Source organism: Poecilia reticulata, linkage group LG2 (assembly GCF_000633615.1).
Source record: "Poecilia reticulata strain Guanapo linkage group LG2, Guppy_female_1.0+MT, whole genome shotgun sequence".
Lineage (NCBI taxonomy): Eukaryota > Metazoa > Chordata > Actinopteri > Cyprinodontiformes > Poeciliidae > Poecilia > Poecilia reticulata.
The window spans coordinates 27561509-27580917 of record NC_024332.1 but is presented as its reverse complement, the minus strand read 5'-3'; the positions used below and the strand labels follow the sequence as shown (position 1 = coordinate 27580917).

General features: G+C 42.2%; 1 protein-coding gene across 1 annotated transcript; it reads right to left on the bottom strand.

Annotated features, from left to right (window-relative positions):
* Positions 1-491: 491 nt before the first annotated feature.
* irs2b (insulin receptor substrate 2b) lies at positions 492-15936 on the bottom strand. Its single transcript, XM_008401546.2, has 2 exons — positions 12311-15936; positions 492-3379 (listed from the first exon to the last, which is right to left on the bottom strand). Exons 1-2 carry the CDS (start codon positions 15636-15638, stop codon positions 3375-3377), a joined length of 3333 nt encoding a protein of 1110 aa, XP_008399768.1. The 5' UTR covers positions 15639-15936; the 3' UTR covers positions 492-3374.
* Between the last annotated feature and the right edge of the window lie 3473 nt (positions 15937-19409).

Sequence of the window (19409 nt, the reverse complement as noted above, 5' to 3'; positions counted from 1 at the left end):
AGTTTTGCAAAGTATTAAGACCATTTGCAGATTTTTATTTGTAATAAAATAAAATGCAACTAGAAACTATGTTTTGTTTTCCTTCCACTCCACGTTTATGTTCTACTGTGGTTTGGCTTTAACACAAAAATAATCTTAATAACTTATGCTGAGGTTTGTAGTTTTCACCGGACATTAAGTTCAAAGGAGTATAAATAGCTCTATAAGTGCACAGAAACTTGGAACCTTGCCTGTCATTCAAACAAAGAATCAGCATGATATTAAATCCCTCTAGCTGTTTCAACATGGCTGGAGGTCGGGACAGCCAGGCACAAAAACAATGACAACGCTAATGCTGCAGCTATTGCGAGATGAGCTCTAAGCCCAATTTTTAAAGTTATGCTTACGTAGAAAACAAGGCGTGCTCAGTTTTTCTTCTTTTTTTTTAAGAATCAGGTCGAGTTATAAAAACAATCTTTTAGGAGAAGATGAGCAAGAAACACAAACCACTCTTCAATTTTCTTAAATATCATTTATTGCATGTGTCTATAAAGAATCGATACAATCTAAAGCAATAATCTAAGTTTAAATTATCATTTCTTAGTAGCATCACAATGTGCATGATATGAAATATTTACAATGAAGACACAGCAAGGCAAGCCAAAGCCCAGGTCGTAACCTTTTTTATGATGCTGAATAAAAACATTTTCCAAAATGCAAAACACTGCTCAAAACGCCAAAAATATTTCATTAGCAAAAAGAAAATGAGAAAAAAAAAGTCAAAAGGTTTTCCATTTCAAAACTGGAGGACAAAAATTGTACAAATGGCAAACATTTTTGATTTAATTTTTTTAAAAACATTATCAACATTATTTCTACATTTGGTTCATCTCTGTAAACTAATTTTTCGAAAGGTGTAAATATTGCATAGATGCCATGTGTGTCGTACCTAAGTATCAAGAAGTAATAGTCAAGTATTAATCTTTTTTTTCTTTCTATTTTTTCTTTTATTTTATATTCCAGAACTACAGCATTAGAAAATGTCCTCATAGTGGCATCCATTTTGCAAGACTATCCCATGACAGTAAAAAAAAAAAAAAAAAAGAAAGAAATCAAAAGCCAAACCTTGTTGGTCATTGTATAACTTAATTAGTGCTTTTGTTGTGTCAGAAAAAAAATTCACTCAAACACATATTATGTACAGTACAAACATATTCTTTAACTTAACACCTCTGAAATTTTTCTCAGCATTTGCTCAGATGTAATTCTCTGTAACACCGCTCTATCTACAGTATGTAGGCGAAGGTAAAGTACCTGTGAGTTGAGATAAATAAAATGCTTCCCTTGGTTTTCGTTCGGCGAGTGTAAGTGTGTGGTGGTTTCCGGTGAGTACATCTGGATGTTGCCTCGTTGAAGCCTGCGTTCCCAGGCTCAGAACAGAGCACGTACTACATTCAGCGTGTCTTGTGTTACAATCTGGAAAGTTTGTAAATGCAGGACCGCACAGAGAAGCCTAATCGAAGGGCAGGGGGCCCCGTGGTCCTGCGAGGTTCGTGCGCCACATTGCTTTGGTGACGGAGCGCTGCAATGAGGCATCAGGTGAGGGGAAAAAATACTATCCTAGGCTGTATAACTCGCTCGCAAACATTCGTTCTCCTGACGCCTGTCCTGACTGGGCATGGTCCGGTTTCCGCTATCAAGGCTTTGAAAAAAATAAAAAAGTTGAACTTTTACAGCCGTCAACATGTTCTGCCGTGTTTTCGTTTTCAGCAACTGCCACTGCTGGTTAGCTGGCTGAAGAAAGAGTGCCACGGTTTTCCCTCGCTTACGAGAGAAAGACCGATTCAGCTGTTTGGAAATATTTCTGGTTGGCAAAAACAAGGACAGTCGTGCCGTGGAAACAGGAGTGTTCATTGCTCTTGTTAAAGTAAAAATATTTTACTGGCAAAGGGAGCTATAATTAACCTGCTTGCTAATATCTCAGTCTACATAACACCCTTGAAAATGATCCCAACATTTTATGTTCTTATAAATTCTTTTGCTTAGCTCTTTGTCAAAATAATTTAAAAAAAAAGACAGAGAGCATTATTATAATTGTTTCTACATGCTTGATTTAAATGAGTGTTTTATATTTTCCGATAGGGTTTCTTTATAAAAGCCTTGGTATAGTGAAACTGGTATTTTTCTCCAAAGTTGTCATCACGTTAGAATCTCAGTCCAGGCGGGGGTCACCGTTTCCTGCAGGACTTGTGCAGGACGTCACAGGTGAAATGAGACTTGTGCTCAGACAGGCAAACGCAGATCTGCTGCGTGCGCCTGTGGTGCTACTAAGGTCCTCCTGGCATTATTTCTCTCTGTGTGAAAACACCGTGTCGTGGATCATAATAAATATATTACTCTGGACTTTGAATACATCACTTTTGTTATAGATGTGGCAAGATAAGGAACTTAATCTCAGAGAGGCTGGCTCTGATAAACATTCAGTCAGTGAAAATGATCAGGTAAATCTTTGATACTGTGTATTTAAAGGTCCAAACTAACAGGGTCCATCAGAATGAGGCTGATGGCTAGAGTAAGGCTTTGGATTGATGTTTTTTTTTTGTTTTTTTGTACTTTTCTTTTGCATTTTATTTTAACATTCACCTCTGAAAATAAATATTTCATATATATTTCTACTGTTTGACTCAGTGCTGAGGTAGGGTTTTTTTTTTCTTGTGTAAGTAGACATTACCTTTGACTTTTAAATATGCTCACAAATGCCGTCTTATTTTTGCAGCTCAACCCTGTATGCAGATTCTCACACCCTTTTCATTTAATACATACATACATCATAGATAAATAAATAAATACATGTTATCAGTATTCATGAAAGGTTTTTGTTTGTTTTTTTTTCCTTTGCATGTAATTGGGTATGCATGCTCTCCAGGTTTGGTTCACAGGTTTTCAGGTGAGAAAAATCTGACAACTACTTGGCTGAAGCCAAAATAAAATCCGATTCTAAGTCTGTAAATAGAATAAAGTACAACAGTAAATGCTCTAATAATGTACTGCAGAAGAGATCGAAGGCCTAGGAAATGAGATAAAGTTACCAATCTAGTGTTAAGAGTTTCATATTCTGTAGGAGTTATTGGTCTAGCACTACAGCAGCAATGGCACCTGGATGTTTGGGTGCTGAGAAAAAAGGAGAGGAGGGATTTAGGTCAAGGGTCAAATGTCTGTGTTTCCATGGTTATGGCCGTCTCCAAACCCCCCCCCAAAGAGGGCAGCGAAGAGGTTAAGGGACGTCAGCTGTCCAGCTGTTGCAGTGGTGACCTTATCATCTGGATGCAGCGGAGTTTCACTTTCACAGGAAGGGGAGGAAGAAGAGGAGGAGAGGCGGGAAGACCCGTCAGTCTTCATTCTGGAAGAAGAAGGGGGAAAAAAACAACAAAACTTTATAAAACCAGATGTCGTACTGTGATAAAAACGCATGTTTCCATTCAGTATATTTTTAATGGAGAATGAAAGAAAAGGTCCACAATGGGAAAATGTCAGGTCTGTGTTTTGGGTGGAGCTGTGTAGATCCCTCAACAACGCTGGAACCATTCGGGTGTTGTTTATTGACTGTGTAAAACTTTACATTTATGTAAAAAAAAAAATAATAATTATGGTGATGATGATCTGGTAAGCTGTTTTACAGAAATACAACCTCTGTTTGTTTAGAGGGGCATTCTTTTTGTTAACAGTAATTAAAAGCATCTATGAGAAAAGCCCTGAACTCACACACCTGATGAACTCAAAGTTCTGTCACTTCCTGCTCCAATAGCCTGTGCCTTCTGTAGTAAGACAGCAGTAAGCAGAGTTGGAATATGAGTTTATCTTTCAGGCTGCTGAAGGGAATTGAACTGATCATTTAGTAGATGTGTCCCTTGGTTCGTCTCTTTCGTTCAGCAATTGTAAGCGTGGTGGTTCAATCGTCATAATACCGAAGACAGGAGATATTATCGTTTAGCCTGTCTGGAACTGCATCCAAACACCTCAAACTCACAAAACACATCGGTTTGCTTATTTCATGCTTTCGATATGAAAAACATTTCAGACTTTCCATGAAGGAAGGTATTTATTCCCTCAAAAGAGAGCAAAACCAAGGCGAGGATGTTCGAATCCTCCTATAGGACGCTTCAAAAACAGATGCCAACTTTAGCCTCATCAGTTAGCCAATCACGTGCCTCTGCTTCTGTCACCGTTTCTTTTTTCTACAAAATGCTGGTAGCTAATTTAAAAGTGGTAGATGCTTCTTCTGTGATTTTTACAACACAATCTGAGAAACAGAAATAGGATTTCCAATATTTTGGTGGAAATATAACCATGTTTAGAAAAGCACAAAAATCAAGTTAAACCTGGATTGAATATTATACAGTGAACGCCCCGGTATTTGTGGGGGTAAAGGATGACAACAAAACAGGAAAACCTAAAATATGCAAATACTACAAATCCTTTCTATAAAAGCTCATAACTGCTTTTTTTTTTTTTTTTACTGCAGAATCTAACATCTACAATCCGCCTTTTTCCGCTCTGGGAGAACAGCCAATCAGTGCCAGGAAACACGATTAAAATATTTTGCTTGTAAACAAAATTTCATCTCTTCATTCCACCTCCGTATTTTGAAGTTGCTAGTGTTTTCCACCATTTTTTTTAATTTTTTTTTTATAAATAACTAGTTTAAAATAAATATTCCTTTGTGTAGACAGGGCTTAATGGCCCCACTTTAAACAACAGTTGAGGAGTTTTGCTTTTGTGTTGCATGTTCCTCGGCCGGTGAACACCGAAGCGGCAGCAGGGGGATAAAACAGTGAGGCATTTAACACTATGCAGCTCAAACACGACAAGACTCTCCTGACGACTAAAAGAAGGGAAAATACCGACGCTTTACCTCACCAGAACTTTCATCTGTCCCTCGCACTCAGACAAACGCGTGTGCTTCCAAATACCCTGAGAGCTCGGTGTCTGACGTCTAGCATGTCTCTCAGTGGAAAGCTGTGCTGACCTTATGCCCCTGTGTACATGTTTGTGAGGTTTCATTTGCATGCAAGGCTATCAGATAGGAGCGGAAGTCTTGGCTGGCTGACACAAACACGAGCACGCACACGCATGCAGAGATAGCGGCTGCATTTCTTCTCTCGCTCGCTGCCTCCTCTGCTTCTTCCTGGCCGTGAAGAACAAGAGCCGTTTTCACAAAGCTGGATGTGATCGTCATTCTCTAAAACAAACCTTTCATTCAGAATCCCTGTATACTCCCCTCCCACCCTTCCTCCAACCCCTTCCCACCATAAACATACAAACACACACTTCTGTTCTCCATCTCTGCTCTATATAATCTGCCTTGAAGGAGAACATAGATAGTAATGTTAGTTGTAAAGAGGAAAAAAAAAAAGAGCACAGGGAAGTTGCTTGAGGGAGAGTTGTTGTCCAGGATGCAAAAATATGGATCTGGAAAAGCTCGTTTGAATAACCAGATAATTGATTTTACTCCTGAGGCCACCTGTGCTGGCGGAGAGGGAGGAAAGCAGACATGGCGGGGTGGGAAGCGGTGGAAAAACCACAGTAACAGAACGAACCTGACAGAGAGGAACGGGAATGCAGTGAGGTCATGGGACTCGGAGACCATACCAATCCAAATGTGTGTGAGGGGATGGGCTAGTCAGCAGCCTGTAGAGGCAAGCACTTGGGTGAGAATGACTGTGATCTGCCGGGAAGGAGAATTGAATCACCTCACCAGCTCAGATCAACAACCAGGTGTGGCTGCTAAAAACAAAGTGATGCATCACCCCTCTTCTATCTAGTTTATTTTATGTTTTTCATTCCTTCTAAGAACAATAATTGCAAAGACGGCCACACACGGCGCTTTTCAAACCCAAGAAGATTGTGCAGCGAAGAAAGGGGTAGGCTGGAAGGTTTGGGAAAGTGGGTGTGTTACTGGGAGGAGGGGATCCAGCAGGGGGGATGAACTCAGTAGCCCCTACCCCTCCTCCTTTTTACAAGCACATGCACACACGCCCCTACCTCTCCCTGCTACAAAAAAACCCACCCTCCTGCCCCCCGCTCCCGGCCCCGTACCTGCCCACCCACACCAACACAGACACACACAAGCTCTGTTCATTATTTATTTAGTTCACTCAGGCTAAAATTAGCCCCCTGCTCCATTCAGAGACACAGTTATGTATTAGCAGACTCCTCTCCGGCTCTTCACTCTCTGTTTGCAGATGAATCGCCAGTTTATGTCGCCATCTGTCTGAAATCGGGCCAGCAAACGAAGGAACGGACAAGGTCCGCTTTGTTTACATTCCTGAACCTGGTCAGCTCCTCCCTGATCTACAGCAGCGCTCAGGCCAAACAAACATAGGCTGACCTCCCATACCTCTTCTCTGCCTGACCAACAAAACAAAAACAACAACAGCAAGACAGGCTGTTGTCCCACACCAACTCTCACAAAAGTACAGAATCGATAAGGAAAACTTTTAATCTTTTTCTTCCCCTTTCAACAAATGCATATAAACAAATTATTGACATCATTAGGAGTCAATAAATCAATATACATTTACTTTAATGTACATTTGAACATAATTATGAATAATTGTTCATCATTTTGACTGGTTCAAAGTCCTTGTACTGAAAAGCCAGAAAAAGTCTGATAAAAATCTGATAAAAAAGACTGGCACATTTTGCAGATTTTTAATTCAACCACGTAAGCCTTTTTTGTACAATATTAGAAAAATATTCAAACGTGCAAATTAACAAACAATCTAATATTTTTTGTAGCAAAGGATGCATCTGCAACTAAAAAAGTACTTCTAACACATAAGTGTGAAAATTTCAGCCATTTCTGCTTTCTATAACCTTTTAAAAAATGCAGATATTTTATAATCAAGAAAATTATGGCATCAGAATCTCATACAGGCAGATGTTTAGTTTGCAGCTATCCAAAGAAACCCTCGGAGCTGAAATGAGGCAACACCTAGTTGTTTGGCTTGGAGTAATTACCTAATCCATCAATCAATTATCAGAGCAACATGTGCTCTAATTTTAATTCAGGTGTCTGAGATAATGGATGTGACAGCTCCATTCTCCACTAAAACAAACAACTGGCACAATTCCAGTCCAGAAACAGAAAGTCCTCATACGTGACTTCAGAACGCCGCGTGTTCATAAACGTCAGATATGCAAGCTGTCCTTACATTAGATCCCTCTCAGCTGGCGTGTGTTTGGGTACAGCACGAACACATTGATTGCGTACTAGCATCACACACACAGAACCACTGTCGCTGCTTCACCTTTCGAAAAACAAGCTACTGAACAATGTCTAATCCTGACGAGAATGTAATCCGTCTTACCTCCAAGCTAAATTGAGGATACGTGAGGTTAACTTTGTTTTGATCTTGCGCTGGAACATCCCGCCCTACTTTGCTCAAAGAGTTATGTATCAGAGACACTGTCTACGTGAGTCTGCAGGCCAGGGGGTGTTTGGGACAGGTGAGGATGCACACAACACTGTGTCCTAAAACCGAGACGCAAGTAATATGGAGGAAATTAGGCTGAAATGAGAAGAGGGGACCAATTTCTAACGTGCACAAATGATTGCCGGTGTGTTGTGTGTAAAACCCAATCAGAGATTCAATAAACAACAACAAGCACCCATGTGGACTGGATGTGTGAATATAAAAAGGCTCAGGGGGAGTGGAATCACATGGCTCCTGAAAAACAGAAACCACGGTCTTGAAGAGCGACGACGAGGAGAAATGGGGGAGGAGGAGGACGCACATGAGGAGAGAAAGGGGGGAAGGGTTTCGGGTTGGCTTCTTGAAACTGCTTGGCCACACCCCCCACCTCCCCTCTATCTCTCACACATACGCGCACACACACACACACACACCCTCTCCCTCTGTTGTTGTGGTGGCAGATGGTGGCCAGTCACTGCCGTATTGTCACTCTCCTCGGAGGGGCCAGATAACCAGTGAGTACTGCTTGGCGGGGCAGGTGCAGAAACCCCTGACCCCACCACACCCCCACTACCCACCATCTGCTGATAGCTGTATATCTACGCACATGGTAGTGGCACACAAAGTCAGAATGTGTGACTGGTGGGTGTGTGTATTTTCGGGGATAGGGGATGGGTGAGCAGTCTGGGCCCACAAATGGAGAGCGTGAGTCAGTTTTCCCCCTCCGTTTGCACCCGTGCAGGACTGCTTTGAATCAAAGAACCAAATGTTGCGTATAAAAAAAAAAAAGGAAACAAAAAAACACTGGAAAATTGGGGGTTAGAAACGACAGAAGGATGATGAAGAACATTGTTGGTCTAAGAAAAGGGGGAAACAAAAGGAATAAAGAGAAGGTGTTAAAACACCAGACAGGCCTCCTTTACCTGTACTGACCGAAACATAGAAATTTAAGTGAGTGGATTTGTCATAATCCTTTCAACACAACACCATCTGACACCCAGACGAGTAAATGACAAAAGCTGTGTTTCCATCAGAGTTCACTTCAGGGCATTAGGAAAAACTGACAAAGCAGTCTAAATTTGGCCAAAAGCCTCCTCTACATTTTCAAAACATGTTTTTGCGCGTCCTTCAGGTAGATTTAGTTTCTTTTGAAAAAGAGCCGTGGGGCATAAACAAAGGTGGACACACCTCTAAGAGTTCACATCAAAAATTATTCAACTTGCGGTAGGAGGGAATTTTCAGATTCTGCAAAGAAAAGGTCAGTAAATTTAATCTGTAATTGTGTAAGGTAAGGCTTCACCAATCAGGATTTTCCTGATGATATGCATCTCTTTTCTTTGACAAAATGACATTCTGACCTTTTTTTCCAACTAACCCTTATAAAAGAGGGAGAATGTGCTGCAGGTTCCTTAATAGAGGTGTTTGTTTTGACAAAACAAATGAATTTAAAGACTAGATCCCTTTATCTTTAAGTGATTTTTGTATTAAATTCAAAAAAATGAATCATAGTACAGGCAATTGTTTGATGTATTCATAGATGGAGAATCATCATCAAATATTTAGTTAATCAACAAGAAAAAACATATTTTTGGTTTGTCTTTTTCTGATCAGAGCAGATAAAGGGAGAATCAATTAGAAACATGTATTGGTGCCTATCTAATGTAATAATTTTTAACTACCACTTTCGACCAAAAAAGATCGCTCTGTTTTTAGCTCATTGCAAGAATTAGAGCGCAAAACTTTCCACTGGTACAAAGAACATGTTAACATGAATAACAGGTTATTCAACATATTATTCATGTTGAATAACATGAATAACATGTTATTCAAGAATAACATGAATAATGCCATGTTATTCTTGCCATGTTATTCATGACAAGAATAACATGGCAATTTGACTAATTTGCTTCGTCTTTGTGAAAAGTCGAAAAGAGTCAGTCTGAAATTTGCAACACAAATAAAGAGAAATGCGGCTACTGTCCACAGGCCAGTAACGTTTCCAACTGAAACCTGCAGAACTTCCTCCATACACTGACAGACAGGAAGTGCTAACAAATTCTTCTTCCTTCTGTGATCTGGGATGACAGATTACAGCAGGTGATGGCCAAATGCACGTGAAGAATGGCAGGAATGCAAACAACAGTGTACCCAGGAAACACGGGGAATGTGGCAAAGCCTGTCAACTTGTAGTAAACAGGCGTGGCTTTTTTTAAATTTTTTATAAATATTTAGTATTTTCATGCCAGAGCTCACTCATCTTTAAATGGACAAAGACTGATTAACATTTTCCCCTGCTTATTTTGTCTGTTTGCTTTCTAGCTAGGCCTTTTATGTCCCATAAATCAATAAAACGTAGTCAAAACAATAAAGTTTTTTTTAAAATGTTATCATTACTCCTACTGCAGTTAAACATATTAATTATAATACTGTCACATTTATTAGTAACAGATATAAGCAACTGCTAAAGTTGCTGCTCTCTTCTTTCCTCAGTAAGAATAACGAACTGATATTAACTAGTTAGTCAGGCTACCTGCTCTGGTAGCCATTCAGCAGGTTATACTTTATTTTAGTGTTTAAAATAGCATTGTGTGAATGAAGGTAGGGTACTAGAAACATTTGCAAACAGCAGACTTTCTCATTCTTGTAAAAAAGCTCAAACTGTAGTTCACCTTATTTCAGCTAAATGTGTTGTGTAGCAACAGGTGGGGGCAAGGCAGTTCTGCCATCATTAATGCTCCAATAAACAAACAAGTTTCACATTTCCAGGTCATTTCACCTTTTTGGTAATTTTTCTACCTGACTTTTTGGTATGTGAAATTGTGACGTCTACTGTGAGATGTTTTATCACGTGTCAATTCATAATTCATTATGTTAATGCCTGTAATATAATAAAGATAGTTGACTCCAATAAATGATCACTCAATTGGACATTTATTGTGTGGGGATACAGCTCCAAATGAGGATCAAGACAAATGGAAAAAGACTGGAATACAAAGTTTTCAACTAATAACATTCAACTGAATTACACATTAAGCCTTTATGACTATTTATCTCTTTATAAATCCTGTAAATAATAATCAATAGAGAGAAGAACTAATACAACTTAGGCTGTCTTAAAAACGGGACAAACTGGTCAAAAAGATGAATTTACCCGAAACCATCTCCAAACAGGGAGGAGTTTCAATATTTTTGAACAATCCAGGAAAATTTTCAACAGGTCGGAAAGTACACGTTTACAGTGCACGTGTGTCTCTCTCAAGTCAACTATCCCCATACAAAACATGTTTATCAGAGCTTGTTCTTGTAAAAGAACATTTCATTGGCATGTTTGTGAAGTTGCTCACAGAGGGGGAAAAGAAAAGAATCCTCCCATCACCCCCTCCTCCTCCTCCTGCTCCTCTAAGTCCATCCCACCAGGTTAGAAAAACAAGTGAGCATTCACCTCTCCCAGCAACCTTTGCACACTGCCCACATTCCAGCTCTGAAACCCAGTACCTGACAATTGATAAACAACTGACTCACTTGTTTTTCTGGGGAACCCGATGACTTGCACTGAGGTCCACGCCGGCTGCGGCTCACAGAGCGAGAGCCTTGGCTGAGACCAGAAAGGGGAGACAAGCCCGGTTGTGAAAGCACAAACACTAATTAAACTCTACTATTTCACCATCAGGAACACGGATTTTTGTGACTCATGACGATCCCGTCTCTCTGTATTTTCTTTTCAGGCAAACAACAACTTCTAACATGCCCCTGCCAGGTCATCAATCTCTGTAAATAAACCCCTGCCATTTACACATGTACGAAAAGCCACTGATGCAACACCGAAGAAAATGAGGGGAAAGGTAATATTTTGATGGGGGTCGGGGGGGAATACCGCTGCTGCCCCTCTCCCAAATGTTAGCCGTTTCATGGTTACAAAACACAGCCCAAGACACTTTAAATAAAACATATTCTAGATCCTTCTACAGTAGGATCGCAATGTGGTGCGTCACTGTATTAGATTAGATTTTTTTTTTTTTTCCTGACATACTGACGTGGTCGAAAACTGCGTCACTGAGGGAGCTCAGAGCGAACCATTCACACCAAACACATGATGGAAGCGTCAAGCCAAACAGAATACAACCCATAAGGAGCACTTTCAAAATAAGATGGCTGCAGAGGGAGAATACAATAAAGTATGACTGTTCTTAGATAATTCAGTAAACTAATGAAGGAGCAAAAAAGACAATGTGCTGCATCCAAAATAGACACTATTTTCTCCATTTGTATCCTTTGTTTACTTCATAATAGTAATTCAGACTCTCTTATTTGGGAAGAGAAATAAAACTGTTTCCAGCACGCTAGCTCTGCAGTTTCAAACAAGATAAAAGGCTTCCTCAGGATCACACAGTCTTGAGATGTTTCAGTGATGGGTGGAACGAGTAGGTGACTAATCCTATCTAAACATCGTAGCCCACACCCAGCAGCCATGTTAATAACTGGTTTACTTCTGTGAGACTTCTGCAGCCTGTGTTTACATATCACTATATTAGCAGTGGAGGAGTAAAAAGAGACACAGCTGATGACCGGGTGCTGGTTATTTTCAACACACTACAGAGTCACAATTATGAGGTTATGAAAGATCTGCAAGGTAAAGAAGAAATGGCCAAACAAGCTTGATGCGGATGAAGATATATGTTTTACTGCAGATAGTGACAACATGAAGAAGTGCAAAAGATGTAGGAAGTGATGTTACGCGCAGTCAATCTCTGGCTCACTGAGGCGGATCTTGATCCTACTCTACCCTTACACCACTCCCTTTATGAATGAAAAACCTACTGAATGAAAGGGCGTGTGCAATAAGGACAAACACTCACCTTTCACAGCAGTAGTAGTCTCCTTGAATCCCAGGCTGGCGTAGGGGCTGGCGCTGAACCCATTTAGACCCCCTTTGCAGCCGCAAGTCGTCTTGAATCTCAGGAATTCGTCGCATGCGCCTAACCTGCCCCCGCCGAGGTTCCCTTCCATCAAGTTTAAGGCAATGTAGTTCAGTCCGTTTTGATACCCAGCTGACGTTTCCCTGCACATGGGGCTGCTGTGGTCCTCGCCGGGCTCCTCGGAGCTGTGGACAGAGCGGGACACGTTCTCCACAGAAGCGGAGCTGTGCCGCTTGGTATCATGGGCGAAAGACGGGCACACGGGCGTCACAGTGGTGGTGGAGGAGAAGGTCTCGGAGCTATGGCGTCGACGCCCCTGAGGGTCAGCCCGGATAACCTTGGCCCCCCGGTCTGGATCTACGACAGTGAGAGATAACGATGGTGCCCCAAGTAGGAAAGAATCCACTGGCACAGGGGGCACCACATCCACTAAGCTGCTTTCAAGGCTGAGTCTCTTCACACATGCAGTGGGGCTGGTGGGGAGAGGGGTGGCATCACTGGTGCAGAGAACAGATAAAGGAGCAGAGGGACCAAAGGTCATCTCAGTGTAGTCACTTTTGGTAATAGCAGGCTCACATACAGGACTCCCTTTCTGTCCCATTGTCTTTGTCTCTCCCTCCGTTCTCTTTTCATCCTCCTTCCCTTCAACTCTCTGTGTGTCCTGCTGGTTGCTCACCATGCTGGAGCACATCAAGACTTCAGATGTATGGTTAAGACGCCCTGCTGGGTGGGAACCTTCTCCTTGGTGTGATTCGAGATGAACCGATGAGTTGATGTCAATGTTAGCATAGTCTGACAGAGACAGTGATCCCTCCTCTTTACACATTACGTTTCCAGCCTCTGAGCTCTCCAACAGTGGGACGTCGGCAGAACTACCAAAATCAATGTTGATGTACTCTCCAGGGCTGCGAGGTTCTGAGGGAAGGGGATGCTCACTCATACATGGTAGTGTTCGAAGGGATTCCAGAGCCAGGCGGGTGGGCCGGCACACCCTGCTGCGGTGCAACATTCCTCCATCTGACCGAGTCAGTTTTAGAGAAGGGAGAGAAGATGGAGTGGTTGGCGTACCTGGGGAGCTACCGGTTCCAGATTCTCCAGGTGAAACGGGACCACCGTTTGACTCTTCTTCTATCCGTTGTCTCTGTAAACTCATTACAACATACTGGTCAGTGTCAGCAGACCCAGTTCGCTGCAACTGTCCTTTGACTAATCTTGGTAGGGAGCTGTAACAATAAGGCTGTCTGTGGTGGGGGTGTGGGTCTCCTGAGAGGCTGAGAAGGTACTCTGGGGGTGTGAGAGAAACCAGAGCATCAACGGGAGACATGTACAGGTACTCTCCATTGCTTGGCTTTCCATCACTGCTTTCCACTGACATCTTGTGTCCGCACCACATAGGCATGTAGCCATTGTCCTCCAGAGAAATACTCCCAGGGGAGTCTGTGCGTGGGGCCAACCCTGCGGTGCAGGAGTGTGAACGTGGATTGATGATCTGCTTTGGAGCAGAAACACACATAGGACTCATGGGCATGTAGGGGTCGTCCTTGGACCCTGGAGTCTGGGGTGCAACTCCGGGCATCATTGGCATGTAGCCGCTGTCACCATGGAGACTGTTAGAGCTGATGTGAACATCCCTGTAATCTTCTAGCCCGCTTCCTTTAGGTGAGGCCGTGTGACACCTCAAAGAAGACCGGCTTCCACTGGTGTATGTGGCCCTCATGAGAGTGTATTCATCCAGAGAAGCTGAGGACACCTGAGGGGGACGCCTCTGCTGACGGGGGGTAGTGAGGGAGTATGTTCGCTTTCGATACACTTTATCCAGCTCTGACAGCCGCCGGTAACCATTCTGATTTTGCCTCTCCATCACCATGTAGCCATCAAGTTCACTCCCATCCCTGGAGGGAGGGGTGTCTGCTTTCAGAGATTCAGGAGTGTTGCTGCGAAGGGTTAGGGGTAACCTGAGGTCCCGTGCATCAGCAGGACTGGAGCCATATTCTTCACATGATATAAAGCCTGCATCACTGGGAGAGCCTGAGAATGATGCACTGCAGCTGGAGGGGCGGGGGACACTGCTGTCCACACAGTTGGAAACATGTCCTGGGCATGGGGTGGCCACAGGCGGAGAATGAGACAGGGGCATAGACATGGACTTACTATGCTGGAGAGTAGAAGATTCAAAAGTCAAGGAGGGGCGTGCTGTTACGGTGTGAGACCGGCTCAGGATGGTCCTGTGGACCCCTGGGCTGAGGGGGCTCCCGGTGACAGACATTGGGCGTGTCATGGTGCCATCGCCCTCGCTGGCCGTGCGTATACGACAAGACAGGCATTTACTACTCACAGGAGATGTGGCACAGGTGCTGTCAGTACGGGACCTCCGGGGGAGGCCGGTCTGGCTCGGTGGAAGATTATTCAGATGCCTCCTTGTTGGCACAGAGATGGGGTTGGTGCTAGATGACTGACTTTTGCTGCGCGGGCGGAACTCCGACAGCTCCTTCATGGCTTTCATGGCCTCTAGGATAGTTTCGTGGATATTCTGAGCCACTACTGAGTCATCAGCTTGCATCCACAGTTCCCCTGGACCGATGGCTGCAGATCGACCCACCTCAATGAAGAAAAAGCTGTCGGAATGGCCGCACCTTCGGATGTTCATCAGCTGTAGTACGACAGAGGCGACCTCCGAGTTGAGCTTAACGAAGCTGATCATTCGGCTGGAGAGACAGAGCCTGTACACACCGGTCAGATTCCTACTCTGTCCCAGTCCCCTGGATTTGAGGTTAACCTGCCATACCTCCTTGTAGGCGGCGGCCACCGGCGTTATTACACCGTAACTCGTCTCGTCGAAGCCAACCAGTGAAGACGCAGAGTTGGACGCCGAGCCGTCACACACTTTCCCCTCGGCCATTAGGTCCGTCAGCGCCCGGTACCAGTTCTCCTGTTCCTGCTCGTTTTCCGCCGCCACGGCAAAATACTCGTCCTTGGTGTAAAGAGCAATGAGATACTTGTGTTTCGCGTCCGCTCTCTTGCTGACGTTGAGGCAGCAGTCCAGGGGAACAACTCTCTTAGCCGCGGACTTGTTTCTCCATTTCTTCTCGTTCTCGTAGTACTCCAGCCGGGCAGGGAATCCTTCACACGGCTCCTTTAAAACGAAAAAACGCTTGTGTCCGTGTTTCTGCTTCTTCAGGTATCCACATTTTTTCGCGCTGTTATTGGCGTTTGTATTACTAGTGCTGGTCATCAGCGCCTGACCGCCCGTGGTTGGCGGACTCGCCATTCTTGTGTTCCTCTAGTCCAGACCAGACCGCAGCGCCTGAATTTCCAGGAGTCGCTTGAAGAAGAAGAAGAAGAAAAAAAAACTCCGCGCTTTATTTTTAATCCTCTATTTCCAGAGCCGTATGTTGCGCTCGTCTTCTCCCGCAGCCAAGCAATAAATAACACATGCCGGCTGATGTTCAGACTGAAGAGAGGAAACAACATGTGACGATCTACACATCCAGCTTTGGCTTAAAAAAAGGAAGGGAAAAGCGAAGGAGAAAAAACTCACTCACTCACTCACTCACTCACACACATACACACACACACACACCGGCAGTGGGCGGCGCGCCCTGAGCTCATTGTGCTCATTGGTGGAAACGGGATGAATGCTGGAGAGAGAGGAGGAGGAGAAAGCCCTCCTACTATCACTCTGCCCTCTTCCGACTCATTTACGCGTAGTCACACAGCAGCGTAGCTTTATTTATAGCCTCTACTCCCATGATCCTTTTTTTTTTTTTTTATAAGATCTTGTTGTATAAATCTTTGGGTGGGTTATAAAACACCGACTGATACACTTTTTTCATATTATAATTTTTGTAATGATAGTATATTCGCAAAATAAAAGATCAAGACTATGAATTAGACAAAGATCAATTAAATATTAAGTTATTTTGTAAACAACCTTGTAGAAACAAAACACCAACATTATGAATCTGGATTGATTAGCCAACATGCGCCTTTTTCTTTGATATTTAAGTATTTGTGCCATTATGTTGCATTTTACAAAGTAAAGACAATTTATTTTGTAACCAGCTAGTTAGTTACTTTTTATTTCAGTTTTAGTTTTGAATTTACTTTCATAATTAGTTATGTTTTATATGTTATTTTAAATGATATATTAATATTAACATTAAGGATGAAAAACTATTGGCAGACAATATTGGAACGTATTATTTGGAAATAGTAACATGGTAACAGTATTTAATATTTTGCTTCAAGATAATAAATATCTAACAATTATAATCAGAATATTTTTCTTACATTATAAATTATGTTTTGTTTTGTTTTTTTACATTATTTTGTTTTTAAGTAAGCCAAATTAGTATTTACAGAATAAATATTAATACAATTTTATTTACAAAAAATCCCATTCATATGTATTCACTTTTAAAAATTATTATACATTTTATATAATAACTTACTGGTACTGAGATGCTGGCACTTGGTCAGAAATTTATGAAACTCTATGTTATTTTCCCTTCCACTCCAACTATTGCAGGAACTCATGAAATGTGTTTTGCTGTTTAACATAACCTGTTAACCTTCTGCATATTTGTGTTTGCCTGGAGCTGCTCAGAGACAGGCCGTGTCCATCTGCACAAAAAGGCAGGGTAAAAAAGGCTCAAGCCCAATTCACGTATTCAACATCAAACCAAAATTACTGCGTGCAACTTAAAAAAAAGAAAAAAAAAGAAAAAAACACCCATACATGGTCAAGCCAAAAATGACGCAAAAAATAACTCTCCCCTATTCACTGCGTCACCAGCTGACGGCGTGCGTCACGATGAAATGCAGGAGCCAGCTTGGTGTGCTCTGCTAGTCATGCAGCCTGAGAGAGGCAGAAGTCTGTCAGCCAGCCCGACTTCCTGTGGGGAGGGAGAGAGAAAGAGAGACGCAGCTCATCCTGCTCAGCAGAAGGATGGTGCTGTTTCACTGACGAAAGCAAGTAGTACACTGTGTCCTAACAGTTTGAATGCAGGTCAAACACAGGAAGCAGAGGGAACCGTGATAAAATAGGGATTCGTTTTCATGTCTGTTTTCACTAAAGGTGTGAACAAAACCAAGCCATAATAGACATCATTTTGAACAGTATTATATCCTGTGATTGTGACATTTTCTTCAGTGTAGATCATCATCATTTACTGTACATCCAAGGTGCTGGCTCAGCCTCTGAGTGTCCTTGGCGAGGCACTGTGCAGGTTAATTAGTCCACCTATTCCCTGATCTTAACTCTTTTTCATTCTTACCTCTATATTTGTAAATTTAGGGGTGTCTTGGTCATTTGTTCTGTGAAATTTAAGTAGCAAATTTCAAAGTGTCTTGCAGAAGTATTCATACCCTTTGACATTTTTTGCATTTTTTTCATATTTCAATCAAAAACATATTTTATTGTAATTTTACTAGCTAGACAACAAAGTGGTGCACAGCAAGTGAAAGAAAAACAGCAGGCCTGCATGATTTTTTATTTTTTAAATTAAACTGTTCTGCTATTGAAGATAGCATTTTTCAAGAGCTGCTAACGATTCTCGATTTGGTTTGGCTGTGGGTTTTGGATTGCTCAGTCTAAAACAGAGATACGCTTTGATCTCTAAACAATTTCATTGGGACTCTGGCTGAATGTTGCAGGTTTTCCATTTGTTTGGTGAACCTCAGTCGAGTCTTTTGCAGCTTTTGACATGATTTCTACCAACTTTGCCTTGTTTTGAGTTTCCTTCAGCTCCCCATGTAGTCCAATCTGCATTCCCACAGCATTATGTTGCCTCCACCATGTTTGACAGAGTAGACAGCGTGTCCAGGTAGATGTGTAGTGGTAATGTTTTATTCTTTGCGTCTAGGCTGAAATGTTGGACCGCATTCACTAATTAGGTTTGAGAATAAAGAGGGATGACTATATGCTATTCTCCACAGATTTGTTTTGTCTAAAGCACACACATATGTTTCACAGTCAGACATTCGTGTTTGTGATTGCAACAAAATCTGAAAAATTCAAAGAACGTGAATACTTTTGTGAGGCAGTTTCTAGCAGGCAAATGCTTTCTTGCATGTCACACAGGTAACAAACTGTTACACACGGTGCAAGCAAAATAGCACAATATCAGTGTAATGAATGTGCTGCTGTGCATCAATATTAGCTTGCTGTATTTTTTCTCTTATTAGACTGTCTATGTCAGAAGTATTTAAAGTATTTAATTGTATAATATCATGACCTGACACAGCCAGTATAAACAGAAACACAGTGGGGGTGTTGTGAGGAGAAAGCAGGGGCAGGGAGAATGACTCCTTCCTTCTGCATAATCCATGAAGCTTGAGAAATTTAATGTACCTTTAAAATACCAATTCGACGTTTATTCGAGTGGCCAGCCCGGTAGTGTCTGTGATACGTCCTTGCCCTTTTCTTAGTTAACTTCATGAATATTTATTTCCTTACACGACATGGCGTGGTGCATTAATTTGCAAGTAAATTAAACAGAGAGCCAAACCTGATTTACGGGGCTTGAAATGGGCCATCTCTTTGACTCACACAGCTACCTCAAATAGTTTCAATCATTCTGGTTCTCCGTGCTCTTTTCTGGGTAATTTTGCCTTTTGTTGTTCAAAATCTTATCACTCATGCAAACAAACAGCCCTAACCGGTTCAAAGAAAGCTGATATGGGAGAAACTTCAACCTGCTGATCTAATTGTGGCTGATGTTGCGATATAAACAGCTGAGTCACAAACACGTAACATTCCGGTCATCCCTCCTGCACTGTCACTGTTTATAACGATTAGTTTGATAAGCTTTCAAAAAGTAGATTAGAATAGCACAAACTGATGAGATCAGATTAGAGACAAAGTGATGGTTGGAGGAAAGGATTAGAACTGGTCATGCACCACTGACTGCCACATTAAGCCCCTCCTCAAATGAACAGTACAAACATGTATTGTTGGCATCAAAACATCACACGCACACACACACACACACACACACACACACACACGCACACACGCACGCACACACACACACACACC

Excerpts from the sequence above, each read along its gene's own strand:
- irs2b (XM_008401546.2), bottom strand. The coding sequence starts at position 15,638 with ATGGCGAGTCCGCCAACCACGGGCGGTCAGGCGCTGATGACCAGCACT.